The 17,715-nt window shown below is 43.7% G+C and overlaps 1 protein-coding gene across 17 annotated transcripts in view; it reads right to left on the bottom strand.

The window, feature by feature from the left end:
- ADGRL3 (adhesion G protein-coupled receptor L3) overlaps positions 1-14,841 on the bottom strand; it is a 288,036-nt gene extending 273,195 nt beyond the window's left edge. For 16 of the 17 annotated variants that reach the window (XM_074147553.1, XM_074147555.1, XM_074147559.1 and 13 more), the window contains exon 1: positions 14,633-14,841. In XM_074147553.1, coding sequence (XP_074003654.1) covers positions 14,633-14,823 — 191 coding nt within the window. In that variant the 5' untranslated portion in view covers positions 14,824-14,841. The remainder of the gene's footprint in view (positions 1-14,632) is intronic. The other variant, XM_074147558.1, reaches the window with a different exon arrangement.
- Positions 14,842-17,715: the final 2,874 nt, after the last annotated feature.

Raw genomic sequence — 17,715 nt, 5'->3', positions numbered from 1 at the left:
AGGTATGAGTAATAACACACAGTCTGGGATACAGCCGTTCAGGATAAACTCTCTTTTCCAAAAGATGAAAGATTCATTCTCTCCCCAGAGCCAAGCTTGAGTAGTCAGGAGTATTTGCGTCTTTCTGCCATTAACTCAATTAAGTACGCAATAAGGATTGCTGGGTAAAATGCAGCGTGTATTTGCATGTAAAATGCAGACTCAAGGAGTCTTAAAATGCCCTTACAAATACAGCAAAAATAGACCAATAAAATATTTTGTAATGACTATTTATGTGTGTATAACAACTCATTATTTCAATTCTCCGCATCAGGGATTTGTTTCTCTCCTCTACCCCTTAAATAAATCTAAATAAATTATACATTTAAAAACAGCCTATGCATCTATAACAACAGAAACAAATTTCATTTAACATCCAGATGTCAAAGCCAGCCCTTCTGTCACTCTTTATTCAAGTCTGTTTTACATAATTTATGTCATCTTAATTATTTCCTTCTCTTTCTGGGTAGGATAGCACTTAAGGACGAGCCACATACAGCACAGTCATTTCCTTTGGAGATGATACGACTGCGTGACATGATTGCTCACAAAAAACACACTGATGTTTTACGGTCTCCAGGTGGGGAATTATGTATATGCAGAGCCTATGATGGGACATCACTACATCTGCATACTACAGCAATAAAAATAGCAGTATATATGCATAATACTGTTTTAATGCAGACATACTGTGCTATTAATAGCTTCCCTTTCTGCTCCCTTAACTCCTTTACAAACAGATGCTGACAGAGTTTATGGGAAGCAGAGGAAGAGAGAATTAGCTCAAACCAGACTGAGATACTTGGTTTTGTATGCTTTTCTTCTCCAAAGTCCCCCAAATTAAAAATTTGCAAGCCTCAGCCAAGGTCCTTCCCATCCTCCACCACTCCGTGCCATTAGTCAATTGGTAGGAATTACACACAGAGCTTTAATCACATGTATACTAAAATATGTCTAAAGCAATACAGGCATCACTCTAGAAATATCCTATCCCATTTGCACAGGATAAATAATTAAATTGTTTTAAGCGGTCTAATCTATTAATGCCTGGAGAGGCCTTAATTTTGGCTACTAAATTTCAAGAAGCTACGCTCATCAATTCAATATAGTTAACAGCCATAAATCAACTTCCTCGCTGTACATGACTAATGAGTTTACTACATGATGAAAAAAGCCAATTCCTTGAATTAAGTTTTCACTCTAAAATGTTCCTCATTCTCCTTATCACCCACAGCATGTTCCTCTCTGTCCCCTCCGTGGCCTCCTGAAACGCACAGCAAGGCACCTTCGGAAGCGATGGGCTGGATCCTGCCAACATTTACTCACAAGGATGTCCAGTGTGGCTTGGGAAACGTTCTCGGTTGAACTGAACCAGTAACAGACAACAGTGCTTTGAATTACCCCACACCCTCCAGACTCAGGCTCCTGATGCTCCAAAACACTGTTAGAAACATCACCGAGCACAGCCAACGCTTCCCAGGCTATATACTCCTCTGGTTTTCTCCCTGTGCATACAGTCCTGTATGTTCCGCTCTGCTCTGCTGCTCAGATTGCTCTGCGCCCCAGCTCAAGTTATCCAGAGCCCCAGCGAAGCATGACCGCTTACACAAAGCTGATCCGAAATGGCAGGAAGGGTGTTCACACTCGGGGTTTTCACCATCTCAAGGCCAATCCTAAGACCAGGAAAACGAACAGGGATTTATCTGCTAGATGTACGCAGTCCAGCAAAAGTCAGGGGCCCCACCTCATTAGGAGCCGAGAAGTTCGAAGGGACTCAGAGCAGCCCTACAGCCACAGAACAATAGCCCCGTAAAATGTTAACCGAATTCCACACCGTCTGACCGTGCAACCACAAACACCTCTCCTTTCCAGTTACGTGAACATACCCCACCAAGATACAGGTTGCCTGGTCAGTGCCAAACTTGAACGCAAAGGTCGCCCACCCACCCGCTTCCTCTTGGAATGCTGGTCGTAGGAAGTTATTGAAAATAAAACCCTGCCCTCCATGGTGGTGCTATCCCACAGAAGGCATCTCCTGACCTTTGCTGCTGTGCAGCCACGCAAAGGCTGTATTCGACACAGCCCCTTCTCAGCACTTGCAAACCAGGGCACCCCCGCTGCAGCCAGCAACGTGCAGCTCACCTACAGCGGTTCAGGACCTAGACTTCCACAGAGTCTGATAAAAGTCCCTGCAGCCACATAAAAGAAAAAAAAAAAAGGTATAAGGATTACTTAGAAATAAGCAACAACAGCCCAGGTTTCTGAGAGAGAAAAGGGAGTGATCACTTGGGAGCAAAAGGACACTGAGAAGCTCCTAGGAAGAAAGAAAAAATCCAGCAGATGAAAAGCCAGGAGAAAATAGAAAGTATTAAAGCAAGAGTTACAGCTTTCTCCACTGCCTAATTATGAGATAAGAAGACGATAATAAAGCTAAGAGCTTGGGTAAGATGGAAACATTCAAGCAGTTGGAAGTTAAAGGCTAAATTCTTGGGCATGTGGAGCCAGCTCCCTTAGACCCTATTTGCCTACCATGGTCCTACACACCATGGGCAGAAGTGGGATATGTGATCACAGTGTGAGCTCATGGATGAGCCGGTGCGGAGCTGAAAGTCATGATACCTGTGTGGGAGATTAAGACAGCAATTTTTCAGCATTATGTTGTGGAGCAACACAGGCTTAACAGACATTCAGGGCAGTACAACTTTCTTGCTTGCTTCGCAGTTTCAAAGAAAAACAAGTGACCAACGAATATAGATGTTATAAACCAGTTTGCAATTGCTAGTATGCTGCAACACCTTTGGGGTCTTCCAGATGTTGACACTGGTTTTAATTCTCTGAAGAGACAGTGAGTTGCTTCTTGACTTTAAATCAGTTCCCTTCTTTGTGTATGTGAAAGGGAAGAATCGTGAAGTTTCCTCTTAAAAAAATAAAGGCCGTCATTTGCTATCTTTTTGTGCACGTTGCTGTACTTTCTCATATGTACATCCCTCTCTACATATATGCAGTCAACCTAGATGTATATACAAACACGCCAAATGTTGCACATTAAATAAATGCATATATTTAAACCATCGTAGTGTATACAGTCTATTTTGGCAATAGCCATCTGGAAGAAGAAAAAAAGCATTGAAGAAATACTTAATGTAACCAAACTAGATTTTGTACACTTCTGCCAACACACAGAAAGAAAATTTACTGTCTGCTCTTTGCTCTGCAAGCAAAGTAACCATTAATTCAATAGCTTTATCCATACAGAGACACCCAGGCTACATCATATGGCAACCAACTTCAGCAGAAGACCATCTTGCTTTCTGGTGTATTTTTAGCTGTGGCGGAAGACAGGACAGGCACACGTGTATCACTGTTACAAAGCCCTGCAAATCTCAGTCTCTCAAAATCTTTTATTTTCCCGAGTGGTCAAACATTTTGGTAGCATTTTGTTCTAGTTAAGCCCTCCCCCGGCCCAGGTCTGGGTAACTGATGGCTGACAATGGCTTCGTGTCACAGCACAGAGATTTCAAAATTACCTTTTTACCCCAGGGCCTCATACTCAGGACTAAGCACTCCAGCGTTTCCCCTGTATTCCCCAATACATGGCTTTAAATTAGTACCACAGTCGCCGTGGCTTTTGTTTCTGTTCTAGCTGAGCAACACTGGACTGTGACCAAAGCCCCATCAGTCCTACAGATTCCCTCCTTCCTCTAACACCCTTAACAAAATTTGTGATATTCAAGAGGGGATGGACTCTTGATTTCACATTCCTCTTTCACAGCTGCCTTATTCTTGCTGAAACAGTGGAATGAAATTATGCCTGGAAACTCTGCTGAGAATTTTCTTCTTCATGGAAGAAGAAAAAATGCCCGACGTGCTCAGAATTCAAATCAGAACCAGAAGGGCCCCGATTCCGTATACATGTTATTAATACGGTACACATCTGAAAATGGCATGGTACTTGCCAAACTTGGGGGTGTCCCCCTGGGAGGAAGGGGATTAAGATGTAACCTTGGGTCAAAAGAGCTTACACAATCAGGATTTCCCATACCAACACTGAGGAAATTAAATTAATGGTACAGATGCTCAGCTGCTGAAATGCAAGGAAACGCTGGAAGAAACTAACATGATTAAAAAACATGAATTAATTCTTTCACGCAGAAGAGCCCCAAAACACAGATTTGGCAGGAGTACTCCTCAAACTCACTTATTTACTCATTCATTTTATAGTAGCCATGCTCAACTTTGTGAATTATTCTTGATAATTCAAGCCGACATGTAAGAAAGTACCCACTCTTCCCACATATTTTAATACATATTCTAGAGTCTCAAAAATGAAAGTTTTTGAACTATGTGTCTGTTTCTATGTGTTCATATATGTGTATATCTCCAGAGAATACAGCCGAAAAAGGGAATATTTGTTTTTCATCTCTTAATTATGCTTTTTTTACCCTTAGTGCATTAATTTGGCAGCTAAAGGTTTCTGCTCTCACTACAGGGTGAGAGAATAGAGCCTCTTGGAGCCCCAGCTTCTGGCACCACCTCCCTCCTACTTTATGCTTGAGGCTACTTCCCCTCTGATTGATTCTTAATTTGAATAAGCTTTCACTGAAGACCATATCAGAACTGCAGCAAGTTGATCTTATTAAACCGTACGAGTTGAAAAACTCCAAGCTTGATGTCAGGCAGGCTGTTTCCAAATTGGTATACTTAAGATCCAAATTAGATCATGAGCAAAATATTAAAAGGCACTAGAGCCACTTAAGAGTGAACTTCCATTTCCAAAAGAAATTTCTGGATGTTGGGAACCCAGGATTTGTGCCAATTCAGGGGGAGTCAGGCTCCTGGCTGCAATAAGTGCTTTTAAGTGTTTTAAACCCTTAAAATTTAAGCTATAGAGAAAGGCTGTTAAGACATACAGGAATTTACTTCACCTATTGTCAATACTAGCACAAATACATAGATTCTCCTGAAGGAACACTTTAGTTGTGGGAGACTTACACTCCCCCCCAAAGTCTCCTGACAAAGTCTCCTTTGGTGGATGCTGTGTCAATTGGCCTGAATCTGTAAGCTGGATGCAACAAGGTCTTTTAAGTCTTTTAAGCACTCTGAAAGAAAATCTCCATCCTTCTCCTCTCCCTTCACTCTATAAAAGTACTTCTGTTTTTTAAATAATTGACAAGTGTTTACAACTTCAGTTTCACTTCAGCCACCTCTAGGCATAGAAGACTGCTGTCACTGGAGATGGGGGAAGTGGTGACCGGGATGCAATCCGCCCTCGGCTTGCTGACCCACTCGCGCACGGGCTTTGCGGCAAAGTGGCTGCTTAGATCCCCTTGGCCTCCAGCAACTTGGTGAGACGATCTACCGGGTGCTTTCGCTGCTTGGATGCCATCCAGGCCACAAAAACGAAGTCTGCAGAGATTCCCCGGAACGCTTCTACCTCTGTGCCGCCTTCAGAGACAGCTCCTGACACATGCGCAGCATTGCACAAGCACCAAAATGTTTTCTGGATCACAGTCCAACACTCCAGACATTAGAGCGCGTTGTTCGGAGCCTGGCTTTAACTCTTTACATCCAGCTCCAAGTGCAGCTAATCAACTGAAGTTGATTTTCCAGAGCTCAGCCTAATCCACTGCCTCGAAGGTGACCTAGATTCTTTGTGCGTGTGTATAGCTAAGGGGGTTGGGTTTTTTTAAGGTGTCTCAGATATTAGATGCCTGTGTTCAGCTGTTGGCAACCTTGCCAGTAATTCAACAGAGTGCCAAGGAGCGCCTTCTGACACAGGCAGATTTTAGATGGATCCTAGAGATTTCTTCCCCGCTCCCCCAAATATCAACAGTGAAGACTACTCATCTGCCTTAGGACGTGCAATTCTCTGTCACCCGTGGGAAAATCACTCGAGGTACCAACTTTAGCAGACCTCCAGTGCACCAACATCCCTGACGAGAGCCCAGTGCTCTGATACGCAGGATTAAGACCCTGGACACCTGCAACAAGCATTGTATTTTTTCCAGAACTAACCCTGTTCCCTCCAACCTAATGATTGGTTTATATTTTGCTCCACTAGTATTAGCAAATACGGCACCGAGGACCAAACTTTACTTTCCATCAGTGCTAGCTGGGAACTACTGTAATCATTTAAGAGGAGCTATCTGTTCCAAGTGACCAAAAGAGCTAGTAATTTATCAGAAACAGAAGCAGTGTTTTGGGGAAGGATGTAATTATATCTGTGTAGTTTGTAATACTCTTGAGTCAAATGGGACATTCTGTGTAATTCAAAGCCACTTGGGGAAGGGAAGAGAGGAAGCAGGCTTTCCAAAGAGAAATGGCCTCAAACTCTCAAATTTATCACAACCAATTTTTTCCCCCCTCCTCTTTCCTTCTGATTTTGTTCAAAATCAAGAAAAACTTCAGCATTTGAGTAATTTTCACAGGGGGGAAAAAAGTGCAAATAATAATAAAAAAATAACATCTTGCCTTTATATAAGTATATGATGCAGCCTGAACTGGAATGCTGTACAGCTCATCGTGCCTCAAACGTAACAATGGGTATTAAACGGTACTCAAGGGAAAACAATGAGCACCTTCACACACTCCTAACAAAAGCCCAAAACTACTCCCACAAGAAGAAATATTTGAAAGACTGTGACTTTCTCCCTTGGAGAGCAGGTAAGTTAGAAGCAATATGACAAATGCACACAAGCTAATGCACGGAAACGGAGAAGGCAGCTTGGATGCCTCTGTCTTCACAGTCTGAGGAGGCACAGCAATGAAATTAAAACCTGAAAAAAAGCAAGTGTTTTTTCACACAATAAGCTATTATCCTGCCGACTCAGAGCTCCTGGAAGTCATCGCGACCAGGGACTTGATGAGATTAAGAAAGGAGTGGACTATTTCTATAAACAGCAATAATATACAGCAATTGCAATTAATGGTAAGAAAATCTAGAAAGAATATTAAAAATCTTGGGTGTTGGGGTGAAAGCTCATCTCTAAATATGAAGGATCAGGACAAAAAAAGGCACAGAGGCGGCAGAGACACTCCCTGCCCACTAAGGGATGCCGTGTCCTGCCCCAAGATGGGCAGGACAGGGCACAGGGGCAGACCATGGGGAAACCCTGTTCCCATTCTGGCATCTGCTCTCCTGGCCCGCTCCAAACCCTCCCTTCTTCCCTTGCATTAGCTTTATAGTTTTCTATGGTTCTCTTGCCCGTTACCCCATCTCCCATTCCTCACAGCGTCTCTGCAATAAAGTTTTTTCCTCCTTTGTCACCAGTCCTACTCCAGGTAAAAGCCCGTGATATACTGCCTGCTACCAACTGCAACTCTCCGTGAAGGGCTGGATGCTGAGGCCGTAATTCAGTCCAGAGGCTCCACTACTGCCCATAAACTACTCGCTATCTCCAAGTTTTTGATGTCAGCAGGACTCCAGCTGAATTAAGGCTTCTACTGTATATAACTGACACCAATGTATTATCTTATGCATAATGCATAGAAGATGGCTCTAATCATAAATTCCATATCCTGCCCCTCCTTTATATCACAGATGCAGCCCGGCATCTCTTACGCACTCTGCTCGCTGATATATTAAAACCTTATCTGAATCATAATGTCAGCAAAACCTTTTCTTGGGTCACTGCTTCCGATAAAAGCCATTCATTCCCTCTTTTCCCCAAAGAGGCTGAAATAAAATTCAGTTCATCCCACTAACAAAACTCACACTTAAATTTAAAGACCGCGTTGAACTGATGATCCGGGAATGCTGCCTGTGTCGGTCCCTATTTCTGACACCAGCAAGTGAATGATTTGCACCTAACGCCCGTCTTTCGCCCGTTTGCGTTTGGTATCAGCAGAGCGGCCACAGGAAAGGCGAAGCTACGCTGTGGATGTCAAGCTGCAAGCGTGCAAAGGCGAGCGCGGTCTGCAGAGAGCGTGTCCAGCCCCGCAGAGAAGTGCAGGAATCCCGGGCATACACACGGAGAGGATGTGGTACAAGCCGGCACCGGTTTCACACAACTTGGAACAGAATATGGAGTTCGAGCCCCAAAGATTCCACAAATAATGCAGTCAAAAATGCACTGAATGAAAGCTTTGAAATATCCTGGAGAACAGACAACCCCCTGTGTATAAACCCAATTTTGACCTCAAGCGCAGACTAAATCAGCTCTTTTGTACAAGAATAAAGAAAAAAGTAAAAGAAACAGATACAGATGCATTACTTCAAAGTCATCTTACCTCACAGACCTTTAGCCGTTACTTCTAGCCAGAAGACTAACCAGAGGAGGAGAATGCATGCATCTTTCTACTCAAACCAAATTATTTCTTTGCTGTCTTAACATAGTATGAGTCCATTTAGCCTGAGTAAGCCTTATACACTATCTTGCAACGCTCTAAATCAATTTAAGCCTCATGACAAAATGACCAAACACATGGAGACCAAGCCCTGTGATGGCCCTGCAAGGCTGTCACATTCAGGCTCCACGTTCAGGAGGAAGACCAAGCAGCAGCATCTTTGATGTTCATCGCTGCAGCGATCTAAGCAACGGGCAGGAGGTGTCACGGGCAGCATGCAGATGCCTGGCTTTAAAAACCCTGCTCTTCAGGCACCTCAGATGATGCTTTCCATGGTACAAAATTTGTGTCAGCAAAAGCAGAGAACAGTACCCAAGGGCCTAGATCTTCCCTCATCGCCCTCCTTGCGGTCACAGGCAGGTTTTCTATGCGCTTGCACCCACCTCCTGCAGCGTGGTAATACTGTTTAGTATGAGGAAGAGGAGGCTGAGGGGAGACCTCATCACTCTCTACAACTACTTGAAAGGACACTGTAGAGAGGTTGGTGCTGGTCTCTTCGCACAGGTAATTAGCGATAGAACGAGAGGGAATGGCTTCAAGCTCCAGCAGGGTAGGTTTAGACTGAACATTAGAAAAGAATTTTTCACAGAAAGAGTGGTCGGGCATTGGAACAGGCTGCCCAGGGAGGTGGTTGAGTCACCATCCCTGGATGTGTTTAAGAGCCGTTTAGATGTGGTGTTGGGGGATATGGTGTAGGGGAGAACTTTGTAGAGTAGGGTAGATGGTTGGACTCGATGATCCCAAGGGTCTCTTCCAATCTAGACGATTCTATGATTCTATGATTCTAATACACGCAGCACACGCTTCAACCAGTGGACACCGCTGCCAGCAACCTCTCCATCTTTGCTCAACGCTCCCTCCCCGGCTACAAATTAGTAGCCGCTGCTCTCAACAAGCCTCAAACGTTCAGAAACAAACAGATGACAGGAGCATGTTTCACACAGGTCTTCTCCCGCTGGCAAAAGCCGCGTGCGGCAGGCTGCCAAGGGCTGGCCAGTCCCTTCCCTGGGGCGGGCTGGAGCCAGCTACTCTCACACTAGTCAAGTAATGGATGGAGTAATAAACCTGGATTTTTCCCTGCATGGTTTTCAGCACATCTTGTGTTCAGCACTTCTAAGGCCACTTCAAGACATGATTTATCCAAGAGAACATCCCATGTCTTCTCTTTGTCGGTTTAAGGTGGAATGAAATGAAACAAAACAGAATAGCTCACAAACTGAAACGGCCTCAGCAAACAGCAAGGATGAATTCCTCCAGCTTCCTCCAACCCACATGCTTCAAGGCCTTTGCCTTTGGCCACGGAGGCTGTCAGTTCCACATTGCCTTCTCAGCTCAAGCCCGGATTTTCTCAAATGATAGCGCATTGGAGTTGCAAGCTAACAGCAACCGAAACCCAGCAGCCACGGCACAACACAACTGTCTATTTATTTATTAATTTTAACTGGCGTGTTTTATAGCTGGCCATGGCTACCAATTGGTACCCAGGGAAGCCTAAAGCATTATTTTTGATCTACAGAGCCTTCCATGGCTTGGAACCTAATTACTTTCAGAAACTACTGCCTCCCCCTCATCTGTTACCATGGCAGCTGCAATCAGCTGAGATGCTTGGGCTGACAAGCCCCGATTTACTGGGGTACCAGGGCAATTCCAGGGTGCTGTCGCTTCCAGAATTTACTCCTCTGCTTGAGTCTGACAGCATTTTCAGGAAAGGAAGAGGCAGGATAAACTAAGACCGTACAGGCTGGGAAGTAGTGACCTTTTCTTGGAGTGATTCAACAGCTAAGTGCATACTGCTCCACTAGCACTTACTGGGTTTTTTTTAATGCCCCCCCCCTTAGTAATAGTATATCTGGCCTTGTCCCAGGGTCAAGGTGCAGACGAGATCAGTAGACTTGGCTTCATTTTAAAATATCTTTCCACATGGTGAGAAAATAGGTTGTTTAGCCAAGTGGTAAGGCTTGTTTCCTAGCCTTTAAAATCAGAATCCAGTGAATGTGAGCTTCAGTATTCCCTATTCATTTCTACTGGTTACAGAAACTACTGTTTAACTGAAACATTAGTATTTTTCCATATTGATGCTTTTCACATGGCAATCTCAAAGAGCCAGACTTCCCAGAAAGAGAAAAGCCTAGCTTCCCATTGCAACATCCCAGTCCTTCAGAAATGCACGTCCCATGCCATCTGTGTGATAACAAATTTAGAAAAAATGATTAGTATCTTGGCAGTCTTTGCAAAATGTACTCAGGATGCAGGGGAAGGCAGAGGGGTTCCTACCAGATGGGGCATTCCGTATCCGAGTCAGAGGTGATGACAGTGTCTGAGCAGGGGGCTGTCTTCTGAGAAATATGCCATTAATTTTGTAGAGCCTGATACGACTGTGCTGCAGGTCAGTTGAAGTCTGCTTCAGAGAGCAGAGCCTCCGGGTCTGCAGCTCTCCTTGTCCTGCACATCGTCCCCACATGTACCAGGACAAGCTACTTAATATAAAAGACTCTACGAGAACATCCCAAAATTGATATGATCAAAACCAGTGGCCATTTTATGAATAATTAACGTGAACTATCCTAACTCTAAAATACAGATAACCCTGACTCTTTATTTCCCAACGCAAGAACAAATCACCGGCATTTGAGAAGTGTCTTGAAAATCACAGGTGCTGACAGTACCAATGACAGCACACCATGAGATGCAATATTATTACAGCATAGTGGCACTTGGTTTGGACTATGCATTTTTCAGGTCATCAACCAAAAACATTAACAAAGCACAGCCCTTCAGGAAATGAAAAATCTTTGCAGCCTGGGAAAAAAGTGTGGAACTTTCACAAGTCGACTAGCTCCACCGACTTGTAGTGAAACCACCAGCACACAAAAAGACACAGATTTTGTCTTTCTGAGCTGGGCATTTCTTTGGTGGAAAGCATCCACCAAGAAATTCCAAGTTAACACGCTGAAAGCTATTTTTTTTTTTCCTTTTTCTTTAGGGTGTTTTTTAATAGACTAAACGGCAGTGTTAACGCTCTAAAAACATCGGCAACTCTAAGGGGAACAGGAGGCTGCTTTTCCCTATTGTTCACAGAGAACCATGGCTGTTTGAACGGATGATATGTTAATTCTGTGGCACAGTTGCTCAAGGGAGGACGGAGCGAAGCCTCCCATGGTACAGTGCACACAGTTTACAATGGGCATGGTTAGAATTTAATTATTTGCTACAGCCCTCAAAAAGACATTTCTCCAAAGCAAACATGCTCTGAAATACATGTTTCTCTAATCGTATCAGAGAAACTTCAGTCCATAAAGCACCCTTTCTGATTTTTTACAGGCAGCTGCTGCTCGAATGCTTGAAGGATGAGCTGGTAAGTTAAAAAACAAAATAGGCCACAGAGATTTAATTTCCTATAAAATAGCTCCTTACAAGCTGTTTAAACGTTCTTTACTTAGAGCAATACTCCTAAGATTTTGGAGATTTTCAGGGCAATGCTTGCAGTAAGAACTCCTTGTGTTCCCTCTGCTCAGGGGGCTCCACAAACACACCATCAGATTTATGCCTTTCCTTTCAAAATCACCCCACGTACTCGTCTGCAAAATTAATTTAAATAAACATACAGAAGAAAGGAACACGCTAGCTTAATTTTGATTTGGGGGCGGGGGGTGGGGGGGGAGCAATTGCTAATATCTACCATAAATCTGCTCGCTGGCAGGCTCAGCTCACATACTAACATCTCTGTCTCACACACACTTTTCTTCCCACCTTCCCCTCTCCCCCTCCCCACACTCATGCCATAATGTCTCTTAAGTCGGCTGTACAGCGTTGCCGATTAAAAACCGCCAGTGGTTAGACAATTTATTATAAAACCTACAAGGGGACTGTGTATTTATGAATGCAATTATTAATCAATGCATAATAAGTGTGCACTATGCATTTTTCTTTCCATATGCAGACAGCTCTGATTACCATGTGGGTTAAACGGCCATGAGTATCTTTTGTTCCCCGTAGCTGCTTCCCCTCCCTGCAGAGTTAGCAAAGACAAGCTCATTGTATTAAAGCCTGCATTCATCCGCAAAACCACCCAAATACTGCTGAATTGATTAATTTTGCAGGTAGAGGCTTTCGGAATAAAATGCCATTGTTACTGCCACAACTACTAGGCTGTCACGATTTTCCCTTTAAACTGCTTTTTTCAGAGGCTTAGCTATAAGGCATGCTCGGAGCTGTGAGCTGGCAGACTGGTTTGCATCTTAAGAACATATTTCATTTTAATGGTTTTATTTTTAAATTGTTTCAACTCTTTGAATTAATGGAGATTAAAAGAAGAAATGAGACCGACATAAAAATGCCAAGTAGAGTCTTTTTCCCCTTTTTAACCTGTCTTTTAAATAGAACCAGGTAATATTTATTTTCAAGAAACTCAAAAAATTAAAAACATGATTGCACACTTCTTCAGGAAAATTGACCATCAGATGGCTTAAATGGAAAGAGACATCACCCTTTCCTGAGCCTCCCCACCGACAAACGGCACCAAGCCAGGCCCCGCAGATATGAAGTCAGTAGGGATGTGCTTTTTCCCTTGCAAGAAGTTTCTTCCTCAGCAGCCACCTTCTACAGCCTCAATGGGGAGCCAGCAACGCTGTGCCCCAGAGATGCTCTGCTCTGCCAACTCCCCGGCAAGCTGTTCAGTCTGCAGTGACGATACCCCGAGCCGAGCAAGCAACAGGAGTTTTCACCCCGGTGCTGCTATGTGCCCTCCCTGACCAAAGCAAAGGGCTAATGTTTATCGCAACCTTGCTACGCGTAGGGACTGACCAAAAGATCAGAGAGCTCTGCATTTGGCTTGGAAGCTAGTGCCTGGAGGACACTACGATGGGTATATATAAAAATATTAATACTTCGTAACGGCCCACAGAGGGGATGACATGGTTTTATTCTGCCAATATGCAGAGGATTAAGGACGTCTGCTTGAAGCCACTAACAAACTGAACAGGAGAATTACAGTAATTCCACTAAGACCATGCCAAAGCCAAGGCACCAGCTGTGACATGTTGTTAACCCTTTCTGCTTGTCTTGAAAATGTAACTGGCACAACCCTACCAACAGGACCCCGACCAGCTACGCCAGGAGGTTCAGCTTAAAGAACAGGCTGACAGGAACCATGTCCAACGCCGAGGACATTTTTCACAAGACCTCTCAGCATCTTGAGATCTCAATCCTTGATGTGGAGCAATTCTAAAGGGAGCTCAAAAAATCGCCACTAGCATGTCAAATATAGATGAAATATGTGCTTTCTTTTCTGTTGCTCACACACTTTTAGTGTCTCACAGAAAACAATAGCAAGACACATTAAAACCTTGCACTGCTTTAGCCAATAGGTCACCACGCAAACACTGCTATCAGGACTTCAATTAGCAACACTTTGCTTATGTCAATACCATTATTAATGCCCTAAAATACTAATTTCTATTACTATTTAATTAACAGCCAAATGCACTGAATAGTTATTCACCTGTAGTTATTACGAGAAATGTACTGAATGCACTTACACCTCAAGAGCTGCGACTTATGAATCCTTCCCACAACACTTCTTGTGCCAGAAAACACCCTGGAAAATTCAGCAACAGTTAAAGGCTTTCCATAACCAGGATACCTCTAGGCTGGAATAAACCGTTAGGCCCTGCCTCTCCAATACAGGAGGCTGTCTCCACGGAGTGGATCTCAGTTACCATTTCCAGATGCAGTAGCCACACTTAACAGCAATAGTTGTTACACACAGATTTAGCAAGTCTTCTGTGAAAAACAACGGGAGTTGACTGGGAATTCAGAACCTCCCTAAAACTAAGCCTGGCAACATGAAGAATGATGGAGACTTTGCTCTGTATTTTGAAAAACGTTAAATGTTATTCCGAACACAAAATTTATTTTTTTTGTGAACACACACAAAAAAAAAAAAACAGTGAACGTGTGTTTGAGAAAGACTTCACTTACATGTTCATTAAGAACCTTGATATTTAAGGATGTCAGAGGTAAAATTGGGAAACGGTGAGTATCAAGATGACTGATTAGTAGTACTTACAGCATGATGCTAACCAAACTCTGTTAAACCCACAGTTTAACAGTGATAGCTGCAATTCTGTGCACATGCATACAGACTAAGTAGCTGCATTTTCTCATGCAAACACACACACAAACTGGTGTGTACACACCGGATTAAAAAAAACAACAGTCAGCCAACAAAGAATATTAAACGCTATACCTCTGAGTCATAATCTTATAGGCATCTGGCAGATAACAGCGGATATTCTCCATCTGAGCAGGATCAGAGTCACAGATTTTATCGTCGGTCCTCCCATAGTTGGCGCTTTCGATCATGATAACATCTGTTCCTGGGCAGCGGAGCTCGATGGGGTAACTCTCGCAGGACAGTTCCCTTCGGACCACAGCCATGGGGACCGGCGCACGGCTGAAAGCTGTTAAGGATTAACACAGAAACACAGCAAACATTTACTTTCCACGCTGAGGCTAGGATTAAAAGCAGAATGGTGGTTAGCAGCAGGTTTTATCCATGTGCTGCACTGAGATAGTTTTGGTACCACTGAGATACGATCTGCAGAAATGGGGTGTGATCCCCAGCTCTCTGGCTGCCCAAAGAAATCACTTCTCCACTCAGTGACTTGATTTTCTCATCTCAAAAATAAGCTCGTGATCCCTTTTATACAGTGCTTTAGAAAACTCCCGTGGAAAGAGGTAAATAGCAACTATGGCATTGTTATTACTTCTACTTACCGGGTGAAAAGCTCGTTGGCTTTGATATATAAAATTACAGTCCTGGATTGTACCTGATCAACCAGAGGAAATTTTCTGACAAGCAGCAGTCCAAGCACCAGGATCCCACCTGCTCAGCAAGATTGCATCTGTCCCCCTGCAGATGTCATAACATCTGCATTGCTCCTGGTCCTTTTTTTTCGGTCTTTAGAAAACATGAGCTTAATGGCTTTTGCTGTAGCCTGCAGCACGCCAGGGGATGGCCTGCGGGCTCTGGCAACCATCCCCAAAATTGGGCCCTGCAATGATATCTTCCATGGAAAGGCCAATATATGGGACACTGGGTGATTAAAGGTTAGTCTCAGCTTTGCATCAGATTCGCCTGGATGCTCAACACTAGCACTTACTTGTAAAGTTAATTTAAAGAGCTCTCAGAAATCTTACCTGTTTTAAAAGAAATCCAGGCTACAGTTTGCAAAAGAAAAAAGAAACACGCTTTGAGATACCTTGAAATCAAAGCCCTAAAGTATTAGTAAATAAAAGCACATGACAAAACCCAATAACATTTCCCATCTTTACAGCCTCTTTGATCCAAAGATCTTCAACAGCTTGACAAACGTGAATGTATTAATCCCCAAATACCCATGTGAAGTAGCTCTGCGCTGTCATTCTCGGCTCAGATATGGAACGGTTATGCGGCTTCCAGAAGACCTCATGGGAAATCCACGGTGAAGCTGAGAACCGAATTCTTGTTTTCCAGTCGAGCACACCAGCCATGAACCAAAACAAAAGCCAACCCCTTCCTTTCCTCATTTCACAAGAATGAAAATTTACACCAAAAAGGTTTCCAGTGGCAGAAATGAAGTGCCCTTTTGGCTCTATTTTGTACTACTTCCAACCACAAAACTCAACGTATAAATTAAGCCTGTAACTTTGTGTGGTCACAGAGCAGTCAGAGAAGGTTTAACCCTCTGACAGATCCAGGGCCCATCTGACACCAAGCATCTTTCAACAACTCACTTTTCCCCCTGGCCCCATTATGAAAACACCAGAACACCCTTCCCAAAACCAAAAATCCTTTCCGACGCACTGTTGTCTTGTCCCATAAAACTTCCACGTGGTACATGCACACCAAGTTTGCTTATGGAAATAAGAGCATAGTGATGTTTGTCGGAATACCCCTTAACTGTATCAAGGCTGCTCTGTCTGTCTGTCTGGCAGGTGGCAATCCAACACATTAACTTCTGTGAAGCCTTTTATTATTGTCAGTTGTCTCATTTAGATTTGTATTACCGGACAGATAGATAAACATTCCCATTTCTGTAGATTCGCAGAGATTAGTCTAATATCATGTCCTTAATGATGTGCCCGAGTTGGGGACTGATACCAAACTCCCAAGACAGATATGCATTTGTTCTTGAATAATAACTTCTACAATTAGCACAGCTTTAGGGTTTGGATCATGTAAGATGAACTCCTTCCCCAAGATCAGAAAAACAGTTTTGCCCCGAGCTCACATTGCACCGTATATTCATGTAATGCCGTAAATTCTTACTGTGACCAAGCTCTCCTGTTACAGGAGGAAAGCAAGGAGGACAAGCGTGAACCTCTGAGATGCAATATCTTGTTCTTAACCTTGGCTCTACGTCACTAATCAATGCCAAGGTGAGAGGAGGAAGGATGGGACATTAAAGTTAGAGGCAGCATTTGCCTGTCAGAAAGGCAGAGTCGACAAAGCCCAGGAATTTTAGCCTGCCCTACAAACAGTATGGAGAGGTACTAAGCCTGCTGAAAAGGGTCTGTCCACAGAAGTCCCTGCAGCATCCCCTGCTCCGGGAATCACCAGGCTCTGTGGCAGCAGCGGGGCAGTTTCTATTTGCCCGCATTACCTTTGGCATTCCCAGGCCCAGTGCTGACCAGAAAACCTCCGATGCCAGGCTGCTCATTCGGGCAGAAAGCTGCAGTGAGCTCTCTTTTCAAGCCTCTTCTGTACTAAACCTGAGCAGACTGGCAACACGGGAGGCAGAAGGTTTCTAGCAGCTTTTGGCAGAACACCGAAGCCAAGTGCCCTCCCTCCCCTGCCGTGCACATGGGGGACTCCTACGAACTGCCAAGAAAATGGCAAAATGAGGCTTACGGTCAATATTAGCTGTTTGGAGCTATGGTTTGGCCCAGTTCTTGGGCAATTTGAGTTCTTTTCTCTGGGAGGCTACTGTAGGCTACAGAAACAGCAAAGACAGTTGCTAATATTACGTTACCTGTTATAGTTCCCACTGTAGAAAACAAAACTCAAATCTCTGACCCAAATGCTTCAGAAAGTGTATTTTTGTTGTTAACTCCTATGCATTTTCTGCAGTAACTATTCAACATTGTCAAAGAAAGCAGACATTAAACATAATGATGTACTTAAAGGACGTAGAATACTTTTCTGGGACAACAATGTGATGGCTGAGGAAAACCCCACTTAAAATCACAGAAATTAACTGTCTGGGAATTCACTTGTACAAACTTGGTGTACCTGTCAAACAGCAACCCTGTCAATATGCAACTAATCTTAACTTCCATGTTTTGTTG

This window comes from Numenius arquata, chromosome 5, assembly GCF_964106895.1.
Source record: "Numenius arquata chromosome 5, bNumArq3.hap1.1, whole genome shotgun sequence".
NCBI classification, from domain to species: Eukaryota; Metazoa; Chordata; class Aves; order Charadriiformes; family Scolopacidae; genus Numenius; species Numenius arquata.
The sequence above is the reverse complement of the archived record's forward strand: the minus strand, read 5'-3'. Positions and strand labels throughout refer to the sequence as shown.